Source organism: Aethalodelphis obliquidens, unplaced genomic scaffold (genome assembly GCF_003676395.1).
Source record: "Aethalodelphis obliquidens isolate GAN/ISIS:26980383/991018 unplaced genomic scaffold, ASM367639v1 scaffold9, whole genome shotgun sequence".
Classification (NCBI taxonomy): Eukaryota; Metazoa; Chordata; class Mammalia; order Artiodactyla; family Delphinidae; genus Aethalodelphis; species Aethalodelphis obliquidens.
Window position 1 is genome coordinate 36,260,995 of NW_020837953.1, and position 16,294 is coordinate 36,277,288.

At 59.3% G+C, this 16,294-nt stretch overlaps 1 protein-coding gene across 11 annotated transcripts in view; it reads left to right on the forward strand.

Annotated features, from left to right (window-relative positions):
- RAP1GAP (RAP1 GTPase activating protein) overlaps positions 1–5,790 on the forward strand; it is a 48,994-nt gene extending 43,204 nt beyond the window's left edge. For 4 of the 11 annotated variants that reach the window (XM_027109852.1, XM_027109854.1, XM_027109848.1 and 1 more), the window contains 6 exons: positions 648–803; positions 2,374–2,497; positions 3,481–3,583; positions 3,972–4,105; positions 4,344–4,385; positions 4,761–5,000. In XM_027109852.1, the coding sequence (XP_026965653.1) occupies positions 648–803; positions 2,374–2,497; positions 3,481–3,583; positions 3,972–4,105; positions 4,344–4,352 (526 nt within the window). In that variant the 3' untranslated portion in view covers positions 4,353–4,385; positions 4,761–5,000. Of the gene's footprint in view, positions 1–647; positions 804–2,373; positions 2,498–3,480; positions 3,584–3,940; positions 4,106–4,343; positions 4,386–4,760 lie in introns of all 11 variants that reach the window. The other 7 variants (XM_027109857.1, XM_027109850.1, XR_003433404.1 and 4 more) reach the window with 6 other exon arrangements.
- The last annotated feature ends 10,504 nt before the right edge of the window (positions 5,791–16,294 follow it).

Sequence of the window (16,294 nt, forward strand, 5' to 3'; positions counted from 1 at the left end):
CAGGTCACACAGCTGGTGAGGGGCAGAGCTGGGATTTGAGGCCTGGTCCATGGAGGCCTGTAAGTGCATCTGTGTGGGCGGGGTGTGGACAGCACACCGTATTACCAGCAGAGAGCCTCCGGGAAGCAGAGGATAGTTCCTGGGTGTGAGTCCTGTCTCCACCACACTGGGGCTGTGTGACCTTGGGAAAGTCACTGTCCCTCTCTGAGCCTCACTGTCCCAATCTGAAAAATGGGGATAAGAACACAACCAACGGCATGGTGCTGCTGCGCCGGGTGGGGGGGGGTGCAGTGCATGTGAAGCAGGGAGCAGGTGCACTGAGGCCTCAGGAGTGGAGCTGGCACTGTCCTCAAAGGCAAGAGAGCCCAGAATCCCATGAACCCAGGGTTCGAGTCTTGGCTTCGCCATGTCCTAGCTGCGTGTCCCTGAGCAGGTTCCTTCCCATCTCTGGACTCCAGTTTCCTTATCCATAACAGGGTCTTCAGTAGGTGCTCCCACAGCACCTGCCCCCTCCTTGGCCAGGCCAGCCCAGGAGCTGCAGGGACTGCTCTGGGTCTGGCCCCTGAGGATGTAGGGTGTGGGTACAAGGCAGGAGGCACCCAAGACCTCCTCTCACCACCTGGGCCTCCTTCTGCCCTTGATGCCAGGCCTGGTGCTGAATCCCCCCGCTGCCCCCATGTGCCCCGCAGGGAGAGCCCCCCGGCTGGCCAGAAGACCCCAGACAGCGGGCACGTCTCACAGGAGCCCAAGTCGGAGAACTCATCCACTCAGAGCTCCCCAGAGATGCCCACGACCAAAAACAGGTTGGGGCTCGGGGCATGCTGAGCCGGGGGGCTTGGGTGTGGTGGGCCCATTCTTTCTACCCCCTGTCTGGGCCCAGGCCTGCCAGGAGTGTTGACACAGCCATACCACGGCGGCAGGGTGCCTGATTACTCTCCTAGGTCCTCCTTTGACACACACCCGCTGAGCACTTTGTGCATGCCAAGCTCTGCAAGACAGCAGTGAGCTGGACATACGCGGCCCCTGCCTCGTGGAGCTGACAGTCCAGCGTAACGTAACCTAATAAGCTACTTCCAGACAGTGATGATAGAAAAATAGAGCAGAGGATATGATGAAGAATGAGTGGGGGTGGGGCGCTAGGCGGGGGCTCAGGGAAGACATCTACCAAGGGTTGGGGTTTGAATTGGGAGCTGAGTGAGGAGTCGGCCCTGTTAGGGCTGACTTACAGTGGCATGGCAGAGGGAAGAGGGTTTCAGGTAAGAGACACGGCAAGTGCAAAGGCCCTGAGGCATGCTTGGTGCAGTTGGAGCTGAAGGAGTGAGGCTGGGCCCAGGCGGACACCGGTAGTGGAGGGGATGAGGGTGGAGAGGCGGGTGGGGGCTAGGTCACGGCTTTGAAGGCCATGTGAGAACTTTGAGACTGGCAAGGAGGCTTTGGAAGATTTTCGTTAAGAGGAGCAGTGGTGCTTTAACAAGCTGACTGTGGTCACCGTGTGAAGGCTCTGAGGGTGGGGGCAGGAGCAGAAGCAGGGAGGCCAGCCAGGAGGCTGCCCCTCCGTTCAGTGCTTGTTGGCTGAGCCCCTTCTGTGCTGGCTGCCGGGGGTGAGGGGGCTGCTGAGAGGACCCGGCCTGGGCTGAAGAGTCAGGCAAGTGAACAGAGAAGCAGGAGAGGGCCACAGGGACAGGGAGAGACAAAGCTCAGCAGAGAGGGTCATTCCCACAGCAAGGAAGAATCAGTGAGGGCCTCCTTGAGTGGCGACCCCTGGCTGGTTTTCCAAAGGTAAATTTACTTTTTTGGGATTTGAGGGAAGGAGTGAGACTCCAGGCAGGAGACACAAAGGCCCTGAGCATGGGACAAAATTGTGAGAGAGTTAAAAGAGAGTAGACTGTGGAGTTGGCAGGCCTGGGTCCTGCCGGTTCTCCCACCTATGGCTGCGTGACCTCGGGCCGTGTGCCCATCCTCTCTGTGCCTCGGTGTCTGCTCCTCTATAAGGTGGGTCTAATAATGATAGCAATGAGATAACTAGGGAAAAAGCACTTAGAACAGTGCCTGGCACAGAGCAAACCTGCACTAGATGGCAGTATTGTTGTTAATAGTTACGATTGAGCATCCAGCCAAGGAAGTTGGACTTTATCTGGGGCAGTGGGGATCCAGGAGGGGGAATTGAGCAGGGGAGGGGCATGATAGGGTCTGCGTGTTAGCAAGGACAGTGGCATTGGGGAGGCTCAGAGGCCCAGGGAGCTGTAAGAGGCCAAAAAGGCACTTGGCTGGCTGCAGGCTGGGCCGCCCTGGGCCGGGAGGGCAGGGGCATGGGGTCTTGGCCCAGGAGGTGCCCAGTGTGGATGCTGGCTGATAGGATGCTGTCTGTGGCAGAGCGGAGACAGCAGCTCAGAGAGCAGAAGTGCTGAAGGACTTCTCCCGCTCCTCGTCCAGTGCCAGCAGCTTCGCCAGCGTCGTGGAGGAAGCAGAGGGTGTGGACGGGGACGATACAGGCCTGGTGAGAGGCCCAGGGAGGGGAGGTGCCCCACGACGGCCTGAAAGGGGTGCTCTTTGGTCCCTGGAGATGCTCTGGGTGGAAGCATGAGGTTGGGTGTGGTTGAGTTGTGACCAAGGGACTCAGCCCAAAGGATTAATGCAGACTGACCTTCTCTTACTCTAAAGCCTTCCGTGGCTCCCCGGTACCCCCCACAGCCCAATCTCTGAGGCCATCTAGCCCCTCCCTCCCCACCCTCGTCTCTTACCACTTCAGCCATTCTGCCCTCCTTTGTAGTCCCCCAAACCAACCAGGCTTACTCTACTTCTGGGCCTTTGCACATGCCATTCCTCTGTCTGGAGCACTACCTGCTTCCTCCTTCCCACTTTGTCTGACTGACTCGTATTCATCCTTCTCAATTCAGCCTCATGTCACCTCCTCCTGAAAGCCTGCCTTCCTGGTCCCAGGGTAGGTTAGGAGCCCCCTTTACACTCTCGTAGACCCTGGGCTCTGTCCTTGGAACCTGTCTGTCATGCTTCACTCAACAGCCCTTTGGCGAGCGCTGTTCCTTGCCACGCCCCGTGCCAGGTGCTGCGTGGGCAGAGGGGACAGTGCAGACCAAGGCCCTGCCCTGTGGGGCTTGGACTAGTGTCTCTTCACAGCCTGTCTCTCCTCTCCTCTTCAAGCTCTCGGAGGGCTGGGACCTTTCCTGATTTCTCTCGGTGGCTTGGCTCACGAGAACAACAATAAATGTTTGCTGAATGAATGAATGGGAGCGCATGTGCGTGTGTGCACGCGCGCCCCTTCGTCTGTGTCTGTTCCCACTCTGTCCTCCTCTGGTCCCCCCTGGGGCAGACATTGCTGGGCCCTCATCCTCTTTGCAGAGGGGCAAGGGTGGGGGGTTGTGGATTGCAGCGGCCAGGGGCTGGTGAGGAGGGGAGAGGGCAGCCAAGCCAGTGCCATGGCCAAGGGCTGACCTCCCTCTCTCTCTCCTCCCCCATCCCCAGGAGAGCGTCTCATCCTCGGGGACGCCCCACAAGCGGGACTCCTTCATCTATAGCACGTGGCTGGAGGACAGTGTCAGCACCACAAGTGGGGGCAGCTCCCCAGGTACTGGCCAGGGCCAGCTTCCCCCACCACAAGCAGGGCCAGTCTTGTGGTGGGCAGGGGACAGGGCTGGGCACAGAGGGTCAAAAGCAGTTCTCAGGCCCCAGGTGGTGGTGTGTGATGGAACTGCCCCTGACATGGGGACAGTGGGCTGGTCATTGTCCAGCCTAGGGTGGTTGGTGGCTTGGAGGGCTGGTGGTTTCCAGAAAGGCCTTGGAGGGTGATGCAGGAAGGGGGGGGGCGGTAAAGAAGGGAGTTAAGGGTGGGAGTCCCAGAGGGAGGGGCTCGGTGGGGTTGGGGAGCACTGGTGCCGACCGCCCATCCATGCCCCCCGTCTCCCTGGTGCCTCCCCGCGGCCAGTGAGGTGGCTCCCTCCTGCCTCCCTCCCCAGGCCCCTCTCGGTCACCCCACCCAGACGCTGGCAAGTCGGGGGACCCTGCATGTCCCGAGATCAAGATCCAGCTGGAAGCATCTGAACAGCACACGCCCCAGCTGGTACGCACAGCCACCAGGGGCCTGGCCACGGTGGGGACGGGTGGCCTGGAGCCTGGCCCTATGGGGAGCCCTACTTGGGAGGGAGATTGGCTGCTGGGGAGAGGCATCAAAGCGACCAGGGGTCCCCAGGGATGGGGGCTGGACCAAGGGCCCCCCTTAATCCTGGGGGGCTGGGCTCGTCCAGCCTGGGCATAGCCAGTGACTTCTGCCTGCGTGTATCTTCCATGTCGTCTGTCCTGTCACCTGCATTGCCGCCATCTCTGTGCAGGGCTGTTAGCCAGGATGCCCCTCTGAAGGTGACACTGAGCAGGTCAGTACCAGCCCCCAGCTTCTGTTTGGTGGGGAGAGGGCGGGGGTGGGCCAGCTTCTCTGTCTTCCTCTGTCACCTCTCTTGGGTGAGAGCTATGTATCTAGGTTTGAGTCCTCTGCCACTCAGTTGCTAGGTGACCGCGGGCCTCAGTTTCCCTATCTGTACAATGGGGCTAATAAATGCTGCCTCACCTCTGCCCATGAGTTTCTGGGAGGATCTGATGGGAGCCTGAAAGGGACTTGGGAATTTCTGGGAGGGAGGGGTCTAGGGGGTTCCCAGTGGGATGGAAAGACCCAGAGCCTGGAACTCCAAGGGTGGGCCCTTCCGCATCTGTCCCCCGGCTTCACGGTGCCTCCGTCTCCCCTTACCCTGCAGATGAGGCCACAGAAGCACAAGGTGAAGATGCTGTGTCAAATCCAGGCAGACGGGACCTCTGCCCCCGAGGCCAGCACCAGCCTGTGGGCTGCCCCCGCCTCGCCAGCCCTCCTCCTGGCCCACTGTCTGGGCTGTCTCTGCAGGGCGGAGCCATCCAGACCTGGGAGCGGGGAAGCTGCTGGCACCATCCCCACCCCCTGGGCTGGGGGGCCGGCTGGGGCAGGGAGTGGTCACTTGAAACAGGACTCCAGGCCTGGCCATCCATCACCCCTGGGTGCCCCTCTGGACTCAGGGGGAGTGAGCTGGAAGGGGGGATTGAGACATCTCAGTGCATACAGAGCCTACTGTGGAGGCCGTGGGGTGTGAGGTGTGGTAGAATGAGCACTGGGCTGGGAGTCCTAAGTCCTAGCTTTTAATTTGGGTTCTGCTCTGTGACTATGGGCAAATCACTCTCCCTCTCCGGGCGCCTCTGCTATAAATGGACAAGATTATTTCAGAGGTCACTGAAGGCTGTGAGTCCATGCACCTGCCCCAGAATGGAGGATCGTCGTCCTAGAGACCTCCCATCACCCTACCCTGCTTCTTGGGGTTCCTGGGGCCCCCGGTGGGCCGAGGCTGTGCCCATTGCCCCTCCTGGACCCTCAGTCTCTACCGCAGATCTGCCGATGCCCTGTCCACTGCCTCCACGACAGACGAGTGACCCGCTTGTGGGGGAAGTGGGAGCTGCCTGGCTCCTCAGCCAGCACCCAGCTTAACCCCTGCCTTCCCATGCTCCTGGGCACACCGGGCCGAGGGGTTTCAGCTGGCCTAGAGTTATGGGCCGCACCTTCGCGCCACCCTCACCCACCACGGAGGGGGCAGCCAGGCACAGCTGCTGTGGGTCCACATCCTTGTGTGCGTCTGTCCACACTTTTTAGGCGCCACGCCAAAGGCCAGCCTCCTGGCCCCAACACCCATTTTGGAAGCCCCCCGTGGCCGTGTGTATGTCAGTAACAGTTGTACAAAATAAATTCTATTTATCGCTATTGTACCCCGAGTCGGGTGTGGCTTCACGTGACCCCGCCCCCCACCCGGATCAACCCGACAGATCTCAGTGGCACCGTGGTGGCGAGGGAGAGCCTATTCACCCCCCGAATCAGCAGCTGGGTCTGCGAGCACCTCCAGGGCCAAGCCGCAGGCTCTGTGACCACCAGCTCTGGCTTCCCCGCCATGGCCCTGCCCTTTCTTCCACCTTGCTCCCCTCTCCACAGCAGGGAGGACGTGGCTTTGAAGGTCCAATCAGGCAGACCTAGATTGGAGTCCTGACACGGTCTCTTTAACTCTCTGGGTGACGCTGGGAAACTTAAAAGCTTCTCTGAGCCTCAGTTTCCACTTCTGTAAAACGGAAGCGATAGTTTTACAGAACTATCTCCCAAGGGTTCGTCATGAGGGTTCACTGAGGGTTCACTGAGGGTTCACTGAGCTGGAGCAGGTGGAACGCCTAGCACAGCGTCTGGCACCCCGTGGGTGCTCAAGGATCGGCTTCCCTCTCTTCCTATGCCCAGTGAAGCTCAAGGGCTTCCCCTATGTGGCCACCTGGGGGCGCCAAGGGATTGCTTACCTGGAATGATCGGGGTGGGGAGATGGCGATGAATCTGTCCAGCTGCTGGAAGGAGCTCACAGTGCAGAGCGGTTACAACAAAGGATGATGAATGCCCTGGCGGGGGTGGGGGGCGGGGACGAGCATGGGGTCCAGCCTGGCTAACAGAAGAATGGGGAAGACTCCGGAACAGTGGTGCCCGGGCATCCTGGAAAGGCTTAGGATAGTGTCCCTGGGGAGCGAGCTGCAGGTGCAAAGGCAGGAGGCGAGAGAGTGCTGCTTGCAGTCGGAAAGGGAGCCAGCAGTTCTGAATGATGGGAAGGTGGTGATGGGCAGGGAGATGGGGCAGAGATGAGGCCAGAGGTCACGTGGCCTTGGGTGCCAGACCAAGGGGCTAAGGCTTTACGCTGAGGGCACTGGGGAGCCATGGAGGATGCGAAATAGCAGTAGAAAGAGAAGAGGGGGCTGCTGGTGGGGACTGGCTGGGCAATGTCAGCCCAAGGAGGGGAGGGCCCAGGAGGCCATTGCTGGGTGCGGAGGGTAACCAGGACAGTGGGCAGGTCTGGAAGATGCTGGGAGACTTGAGCGTCTGGGCGAAGGGCCTGATGTGGCCTGATGTGATGTGGGGCTGAGGGAGGACCTGAGGAACCTTGGGGCGGTGGAGGGGGGTTCCTGGCCTGAGTGTTGGGTGAATGGGAGGGTCTCCTCTGAGGTAGGAGCACAGGAGGAAGAGCAGGTTGGGGGATTTGGGGTCTGGGGGCGCGGGCACAGAATTGGGTTCCAGCGGGACTAACCGTGCCTTGGCCTCGCCCCCTCCCCACCACAGCTCCCATGCCCTCCCCTGGACGATGCTGGGTGCACCCCAGGGGATTTCCCGACAGGGCCCTGCTGTGACACTCAGATGTCTGGGGCCACCCAGGGGTGGTGACTCACATCCACTCCCCAGCCCCGCCCACCTGGGTTTGGCCCTGGGCAACCCTGCGCTCAGTGGGTCCCCTGGTAATCCCCCCTCCCCTCCTCTGCCTCGGCCCTGTTCTCTCACCCCTCCCAGGCCCTGGCTCTTCCCCACTCTCTGCCCCAGTCTCTTACCCTGTCTCCTCCCATCCCACCACCAAGGGCCAGTAGCCCCGCTTCAGCACCAAGATGAAGAGCTTGGCTCTGAGTCTGTTCACCTCCCGGCTCTGTGGCTTTGGGCACGTGATTTTGGCTCTCTGGGCCTCCGGGTCTTCATCTGTGCAATGGGAATGCTAACAGTCCTGCCCTTGGTACCCTGAGGTGAGGATTCAATGAGATGATACCTCAGAAAGTTCTTGGTGCTGCCCTAGCACACAGTGGGCTCAGAAAATGGTGTGTGTTGTGTGTGGGGACATGCAGTTAGCCATTAACGAGGGCCATCTCCGTGACCCGCATCAGAGGCTGTGGAGTCTCTCTCTGAATGGGAGATGAAGCAGCTGGCGCGGAGCCCGGCACAGGTGTCTGGATACGAGGCGTTGGGAATGTACAGTTATCAGTTGCTTCCCTGAACCTCAGCTTCCTGGGCTTTACTGGGGTTCATGATCCTTGTATAAAAGAAGTGGGGCACCCCTGCTTGTATCCCTTTATGATGTGCCCCACCCCACAGCTCTGGCCTGCAGCTGAGCTGGGGCGGAAGCAGGGGGCCGGCCTGATGAGCAGAACCTGCCTTTGCCCCTCGGCCTGCCCAGGTTGTGGCAGAGCCCCTGTCAGCGGGAAGGGCCGGCCTCTGGGCTGGGTTTCAGCCTGGGCCCCCGCCCCACCCCTCCAGGCTCCAAGGTGGGGCTGGGGGAGGCGGAGGACGAATCTGGCCTCTGGGATCAAAGCGTCCAGCGCTGTTTCTCTTGTGCCCGCGCCAGCTCTGTGCTCGTCCTGGGTTCTGAGGTGGGGAGGGCGAGCCAGGACACTGACCCGAGGCTGAAATTAGGGCTTGGGCGGGGGGCGCCGGGCTCCGGGAAGCACAGGACTCTGCTTAGAAATAACTCTGGTGGTGGAAACGGCAGCCAAAGGTTTCTCTGGACGCAGGAGGCAAGAGGCCTCCATGGAGGGACTTGGGCGCCTGGCTGACCCGACAGCCACATCTCCCCTGCCTCAGAGCTGGGACCTTTCTCTCCAGGTCTCAGTTTCCTCACCTATAAGATGGAGGCAAAGCCCTACCTGTTGCTGTCAGGCCAAGAAGCTGTCATGGCCTCTAATGGATGTGGCATAGACCCCATGCCCAATAGGAGGGGGTCCTCCCCATCCCCCAGCAGCTGGGGCATCCCTGGACATCCACGGCTAACTCTGGGGCAACGTTGCCAAAGAGCCGGCCGCAGGCCCAGGCCCGCCCAGTGCCAGGGGACTGGGACCTGGACAGTCTCTGCTGCTCAGGCCACAGGGGGTACTTAACCAGGGACCCTGGAATGTGGAGGTCCCTCCCTCCTTCCCTGTATCCGCCCTGCCAAGGGGACAGTCAGGGACGGAGCCTCCTGAAATAACCAGATCTGGTTAGCAAGGCTAATTTTAAAAGCCACTCTGGCTGCCCCATAGGCCCTTCTGGGAAGCCATGAATGTCCCTGTGTTTGCCCCTGGGAGGCAGGGTGAGGGGAGAGCAGAGGGGCTGGGAGGACTCCCACCCCTGACTGCCAGTGCCGGAGACCCCAAGCTGCCTCCCAAGGCCTGCCCATCCAGGGCGCAGAGCCCTGGCCCAGTACAGGGGCTCAGGGGCCCAGCCTCTGCCCTGATCCACTCGGAATGAACCCTGGTGGGCTCTCAGGATCCTCCACCCTCTGCACTGGTCTCCCTGAAGCAGTTCTGGGCAGGGAGCCTTAAGCTCTCTGTCTGTCTCTGTCTTGGCTATCTCCCACAGTTTCCATCTGCTTACTCTTTATGTCCCTTTATCTCTGTGTCTCTGCCTTTCTCTGTCTCTGACACTCAAGGTCCCTCTCTGCAGCTGTGACTCTATCCCCGTCTCTCTGGGTCCATCATGCAGGAGGCCCCGGCAGGCTTCTGACAGTCTGTAGGCTGGACTGTGCACTCCAGGTAAGGGGTAAGTGTCCACCTGGGAGCTGGGGCTGCAGGTGGGTCCTGGTGGGGGAGGACAGTAGTCCTGGGGACTGACAGGAGCTGTAACTGGGCAGGCAGGGGCTCTGTCATGGCCTGGGCCATCCATCCAGGCCAGGTGTGAGCAGAAGAATTGAGCTCCAGGGGTAGGGTGGCCAGATTTAGCAAGTAGAAACACACAGAGCCCAGTTAAACTTGAATTTCAGATAAACAAGGGATGATTTTTAGTTTAAGTATACCTCATGCAATATTTGGGACATACTTAAACTAAAAATCATCCCTTGTTTATCTGAAATTCAAGTTTGACTGGACATCCTATGTTTTATCTGGCAGCCCTATCGGGGAGGCTCTAAGAATGAGAGGAGAAATTTCTTAGGAGCAGCAGGTTCTATAGACCGAGGGAGCCCCCGCCTGGTGGGGATGTCACAGCCACGCCTGGGGAAAATCCCTGTCTGATGTGGGAGGAACAGCTCCTACCCACAGGGAGCTTTCAGTTTTCTGGGGTGGCGCCAGTCCTCAGGAGTTTGGCTGGCGGGGTGCGGTGCACGTGATACACAGACACCAGTTACCTCCTCAGGGGAACCATAGACATCAGAAGGGAGGGTCTCTCCTGAGCCCTGGTGCCTCATCCAGGGCCTGGCACACAGTAGGGGCTTCATAAATATTTGTTGAATGAATGAAGAATTCTCCCAACCCATGCCCACAGCAGTGGGGTGGTGCCTGGCCAGCAGGGGCTCCAGCACCCTACCTGCCCCTCCCAAGCTCCTTGGATCCAGCGGGAGGGTGCACCGCCCTCACCCCAAGGGCTCCCCAAAGTGAGCTGTGGAGGGGAGGAGCAGGGCAGAGGGCAAAGAGAGATGATGCCAGCTTTTCTCCTACCCCACCCTCACCCCAGACCCCAGTCCCAACTCAGAGTCCAGCCTGGGCAAGCATGCAGGTCGGGGCTGGGAACTAGGGCAGGGTGACCTCTGGCTTCCGGCATTGGGGGCTTTTGGGGACTAAGGTAGGGGAGCAGGCCAAAGAGGTGCTGATCAGTGCTCCTTAGGGAGACATTTGGACAGTTGGGAGATCCTGGGACCCAGAAACTTGAGGACACTTGTTTCTGGGGAGGTAAGATTTGGATCTTTTCCTGAAGTGCATCGATCTCAGGGGTCTTCCTGAAGGGGCCAACTAGGGAGAGGCCTGTGGTTCTCCCACACCTCCCCCAGGACAGAATCCCTTAAACAGCCTTTGTGTTCATTCATTCATACATTCATTCATTTATTCACTTGCTGATCCCTCCCTCACTACCTCCATTCGCTGGGATGACCCGGCTCCAGGCCAGGGGATAAAGGACTGCAGCATCTCTTCTGGTCTCAGTAGGAACATACCTGTTCCAGTGCTGGCCCTGCCACTGGCTCCCCATGTGACCTTGGGCAAGTCACTGACCACTTTGAACCTCAGTTTCCCCATCCCTACAATGGGGATAACGGTAGCAGCTCCCTCCCTGGCTACTGTGAAGGGTATGAGATGATGCCAGCCCTCGGTGAGAGAGCTTCAGAGGGGGAGCCACCATGATTATTGTTGTTATTATTATTATCAGTATCATTTTTTAAAATTTTATTTATTTTTGGCTGCGTTGGGTCCTCGTTGCTGCGCGCGGGCTTCCTCTAGTCGCGGCGAGCGGGGGCTACTCTTCTTTGCGGTGCAGAGGCTTCTCATTGTGGTGGCTTCTCTTGTTGCGGGGCACGGGCTCTAGATGCACAGGCTTCAGTAGTCGTGGCTCGCGGGCTCAGTAGTTGTGGCTCTTGGGCTCTAGAGTGCAGGCTCAGTAGTTGTGGCGCACGGGCTTAGTTGCTTCGCGGCATGTGAGATCTTCCCGGACCAGGGCTCGAACCCGTGTCCCCTGCACTGGCAGGCGGATTCTTAACCACTGCGCTACCAGGGAAGCCCCATGTTATCGGTATCATTTTGAGGCCCCTGTGGGTTGGGCAGGGAGTGGCTGGCCCCAAGGCCCAGGTCCCATGGCCAGTGTCACACTGAACCATCCCGACAGGCCCGCTTCCTCTCGGGGCTTCAACCATCTTGGACCCCATCCCTCTTTTTCAAGGCATGTCAGCTCCTTCAAGGTGCCTCCGGCTTCTAGATCAGCAAGAAATCCTTCAGAGAAAAGTTAGAGTTGGGGACAGAGCTTGGAGTGGCCATCCGGTGGCAGGGCTTGGGCTGCAGTGTGAGCTGGAGCTAGTCCCTCCTGCTCTGGCCTGGTTTCCCCGGTTGTACAGTGAGGGGGCGGGGCTGGATGTCCTGCCACGGCCTGGACGGGGCCCTCTGTGTGTCATCCTGTTAGTAATGGGTTAGCTCCGAGCCTATAATCACATCTGCCCTGGGAAGAACTAACAGTGACTCTGTAAATTGAGCTCTAATTGCGGCTTTTAGTGGAGTCAGCTGCTCCCCCATTCCCCACCCCCCCGCCCTGCCCACTGCTCTGAATCAGCGAGGTTGTCCCGGCCTGCCCTGCCAGGCCCAGGAATCCCCCAGGATTGTTCTGGCTCCCACTGAGCCAGCGATGGGTCAGGGACTAATGTCCTTCCAGGACCTACTGTGCACGAGGCTCTGAGCCGGGTGCTTTCCATGCAGTGGACTCCAGGTCATGTGACTACAGCTCTGGGAGGCAGGGGCTACTGGGGCTGTTTTTGCAGAAGGGGAAACTGAGGCACAGGGCAGAAAAGTCACTTGCCCCAGGCCACTCAGCTAGGATGTGGCAGAGTCTGGATACAAACCTAGATCCGTCTGATTCCGAGGCTTTGTTCCCGGCCTGAGGCGGAGGAGACACACCCCACCCCACCCAGGGGCTCCGAGCCCCACAGCTGATGCACCTTCCCCACTGGCGTTTGCTGACAAGGTCAGAGGCAGCTCCCCTCCTCAGGCGGGGCGCAGGCCTGTGGTTTCCCTGTTTGTTCTGGAGGTCCCAGCCGCTACCCCGAGGAGACAGCTAGTGGTTCCCAGGCCACAGCCCCTCGGGCGGAGCCAGACCACGACTGGCCGGCCTGGGAACACTGCCCGCCAGCCCCACTGGGCTCCACCAGGCCCTGGCGCTGGGTGGTCTGGGCAGGGGCCGGGGAGGGCCTCGATCCTGGCCACGGGGCAGGAGCCACAACTGGTTCCAGACTCGAGGCTGCCCTGACAGAGACCTGGAAGGGTCCTGAGGCCGGGGATGGCTAAACTGGGGCAAACATTGCCCTGGTGGGGAGCCCAGGAGGGAAGGCCCCAGGCCCCAGTTCTCTCTGAGGACCTCAAGAGAAACATCCACCCCCTTCAGGATTGTCATTGTTGGGTGGCTGCAACTCAACCACTGAATTGGTTCAGACAGGAGCCCTCCTTAGAGGCTAGTGGAGAAGCCAGGGTTGGCAGGCAGAAGACCTAGCGTCCAGCCCTGCCCTCCTCTGGACCTCAGTTTCTCCATCTGTACAATGGGCAGGGGTCAGGACTCCATGCTTGACCAGGGCTCCACCAGCTGGGCAGGCTGTGGTTGTGGGGTGGGCAGCCCAGGCTGGAAGGATCTCAGTTGTTCCCAAAGTCATTTTCAGGGGCTTCTTCTTGCCCCCGCCCCCAAGTCTTACAGCCCCCGCCCACACCTCTGACACAGTCCCCTCTGTTCCCCTCTCCCAGGTGACTGCCTGATGGAGTGGAAAGAGCTCCCATGGGTTTTGGAGTCTGACAGAGCCCAGTTCAAATCCTGGCCACTGGCTCTCTGTGATCTTGGGCACGTTTCATCCTCTCCCTCCCCCATAGCTTTAAATGCCATTGTGACGCTCATCCTTCTATCTCCGGCCTGGGCTCCTCGCCTGAACTCCAGACTCTTTCCCAACTACCTACCAGCATGTCCACTCCAAAGTCCAATGGGCATCTCCAAGCTAACGTGATCCAAACCAACTCTCTATTTTCTCCCCAGATCTGCTCCCCCATATGCATAAATGGCATCCCACCCAGGTGCTCAGACCCCAAACTGAAGGGGCATCCCTGCTTCCGCTGTCTCCTCCGCTCCCTGCATTCAGCCCGTCAGCAAGTCCGGCTGGCTTTAATTCCCAAACGTGTCTGGGATGAAGCCCCTTCCCACCACACTTAGCTGGTCCAAGCCATCACCACCTCCACCCCCAGGAACAGAAAGGCCTCCAGACTGCCCTCCGGCATCTGCCCCTGGCATTGCTGATCCCTGCATGGCAGCCAGAGCAATCTTTCCATAAGCTGGATTGTGTCGCTCCCTGCGTCTAACCTTCCCATGTGACAGAAGAAGATACAGGTGCCTATCGTGCCCCATGGGACACAGCTCCTGTCCGCCACTCCCACCTCATCCCATCCACCGTCTCCCCTTTCTCTGGGCTCCAGCCACATTGGTTATTTCTGTCCCTCAAACATATTAAGAGTATTCCTGCCCCAGGGTCTTTGCACTTGCTTTATCCTACTTGGACTAATCTTTCCTCCAGCTCTTTGAAAGGCCGCCTTCTTACCGACTGGGTCTCAAACCAAGTGTCACCTCCTCAGACAAGTCCTCCCTGCCCACCAGCTACAGCAGGGCCCCCAGGCACTCTCTGGACCTTGGTTTTCTTATTTGTAAAATGGGGCCAGTGCCAGTGCCCTACCTAAGAGGGTAGAGAGAGATGGCTGGCGGGGAGGGGGTGCTGAGATGCCAGCGTGAGGCAGGCACTGGGCTCCTGTGTCCTCCTCTCTCACTGGCACCCACAGTCCCAAGGCATGGCTGACCCTGAGCTGGCTGGACCCAGGGTCAGGAGACGGGGAGAACCCTTTGCCAGAGGTGGAAGCTGGGCTCCTCTGCCCGTTTTACTGTGTGACTTCAACTCGGTCTCTGACCCTCTCTCGGCTACCTTCCTCCCTGGCCTGCAGAAGCCAACTCCAGCCCTGAGCTTTGTCTGGGTGACAATGGAAAGAGGCCTGTCCCCAGGAGATCCCTCAGGAGTGGAGGGATCAGGGCAAAAGGCCCATCCAGCACTGAATCTTGCCTTGAGGTTGGATGTTAGGACAGCACCTGTTCATACCCTGAGAACAGGCAGCAGCTGCTCAGGCCTTAGCCCTGGAAGGGCTCTGGGAGAAGAGGGAATGGTCACATCTTGAGCCCATCCATATTCTGCCCCAGAGCCCTCTTCTCATCCTGACCCAGCCCCCATCCTCAGGGCACAACCTCTTAGCCACCACTGTTCCCCAACCAGGTCACCTGAGTGGGCAGGAGGCTGATTACAGGGCCCTCAGCCAGAGTGTTCAAGCCCAGGCTGACCTCAGAGACCCTGGGGCCACCCGCCCTGGCCTGGGCAGCGGGAGGGAGGAGGAGGGAGGGGGAGGGAGGGGAGGCAGGGGGAGGGAGGGGAGGCAGGGGCTCTGCCTGAGGCTGCTGGGCACTCCCCACTGGGACAAGGGCACAGGCCCAAGTGGTCAGGATCTCCTGACTGACGCCGGCAGCCCTGCTCCCTCGAACCTTTGCAGAGTTACAATCCCGACTCCTGCTTTCTGCTGCTCATCCGGCCCGGTGCGCGGTCGCACTGCCTGCCTTCACATCCTTCTCATCTCCTGTTAGTTGTGGGACTTCACAGAAGTTATCAGATTTCTCTCTGCTTCCTTTTCCTCATCTGTAAACCAGAGACAGTAACAGTCCCTGCCCTCGGAGAGTGGTTGGGCGGATAAATGAGTTAAGTGCGCTGTGAAGCACTAGGAAGGATACTGGCACTCAGGGAGCACCGTGGAAATGTCCACAGCTGTGCCTGTAGCCAGTGTTTCCAACACCTCAGCGACTCTAAGCCTCGGTTCCAGCGGGCAGGAGGGAGAGCCAGCACTGGCCGGTGGCGGCCCCACGCCCCGCCTGCCCCTGCTGGGCTGGTGGGTCATGTGCGTGCCCCCCATCCTGAGGTTGCGGGCAGATGGCTGAGGAGCCGGAAAAGAGCCTGGAGCCATGATCAAGGCAGCATCACAAGGAGGCCCCAGGAAGCCACACAGGAACTCGGAAGCCTAAATCCTCTCTGAGAACTTAATCCCCCACCCCACCCCCAGATCGGCTGGTACTAGATCTTGGTGGGAGGTCTCAGGGTTAGCCACCAGGGCTAATTATAAACGCTGCTGCTTTGGGGATCTCACTACCTGATCGAAGGGCTTCTGTGGCTGATGGAGCTGGGGTTGTTTTCCTTGGAGAGATTAGTGCCTCGGAGGGCCTTGGAGGAGGTGGACTGGGGGTCAGGCAGACCTGGGTTCAACTTGCAGCTGTCACTAACAAGCCATGGAACAGGTCCCTGTGCCCTGCCAAGCCTCAACTTTCTAATCTGTAAAATGGGGATGATATTGTCCAGCTCACAGGATGGTGGTGGGGTATGTGGATGTGTCTAGCATCTGGGGATGCTACTAACCGTCCTACAACTTCACTGCCATGTCTGGGGTGCTTAGTAGGGTGTGCGATGCATTGTAGGTCCCCTGCTCCCTCCTGCCTTCAATCTCAGAGCAGTAAGTTTGCTGACAATCTATCCACTTACATGCTGGTCCAGTTTCCTTCTTCACAAACAGGACTGAGACTCTCAGGCACAGGTTTGGGGACTGCTTCCTCCTCCCCACCTCCATGACCCCAGCTTTCCTTGCCTGGCCTCTTGCAGCAGACTTCCTTGTTGGTTTCCCAGGCTCTAATTCTTCTCAAAGCTGGCAGCCAAGATGATCTTTCAAAAATGATGCTCATGTCCCAGCTCCAGAATCTTCCATGGCTCCCCAGGGTCTTCAAGGTCAACCCCCGGCTTCTTGGAATGGCATTTGAGGCCCTCCTGCCCATCTTTCCCGCAACATTTCCTCTGAATTCCCCTCTGTAGCCTCATGCCTGCCTCAGTCCTCCTCGCCTTGGCCAGCCCCAGTTCATTCTTTGCCTTCTGTCTGTGCC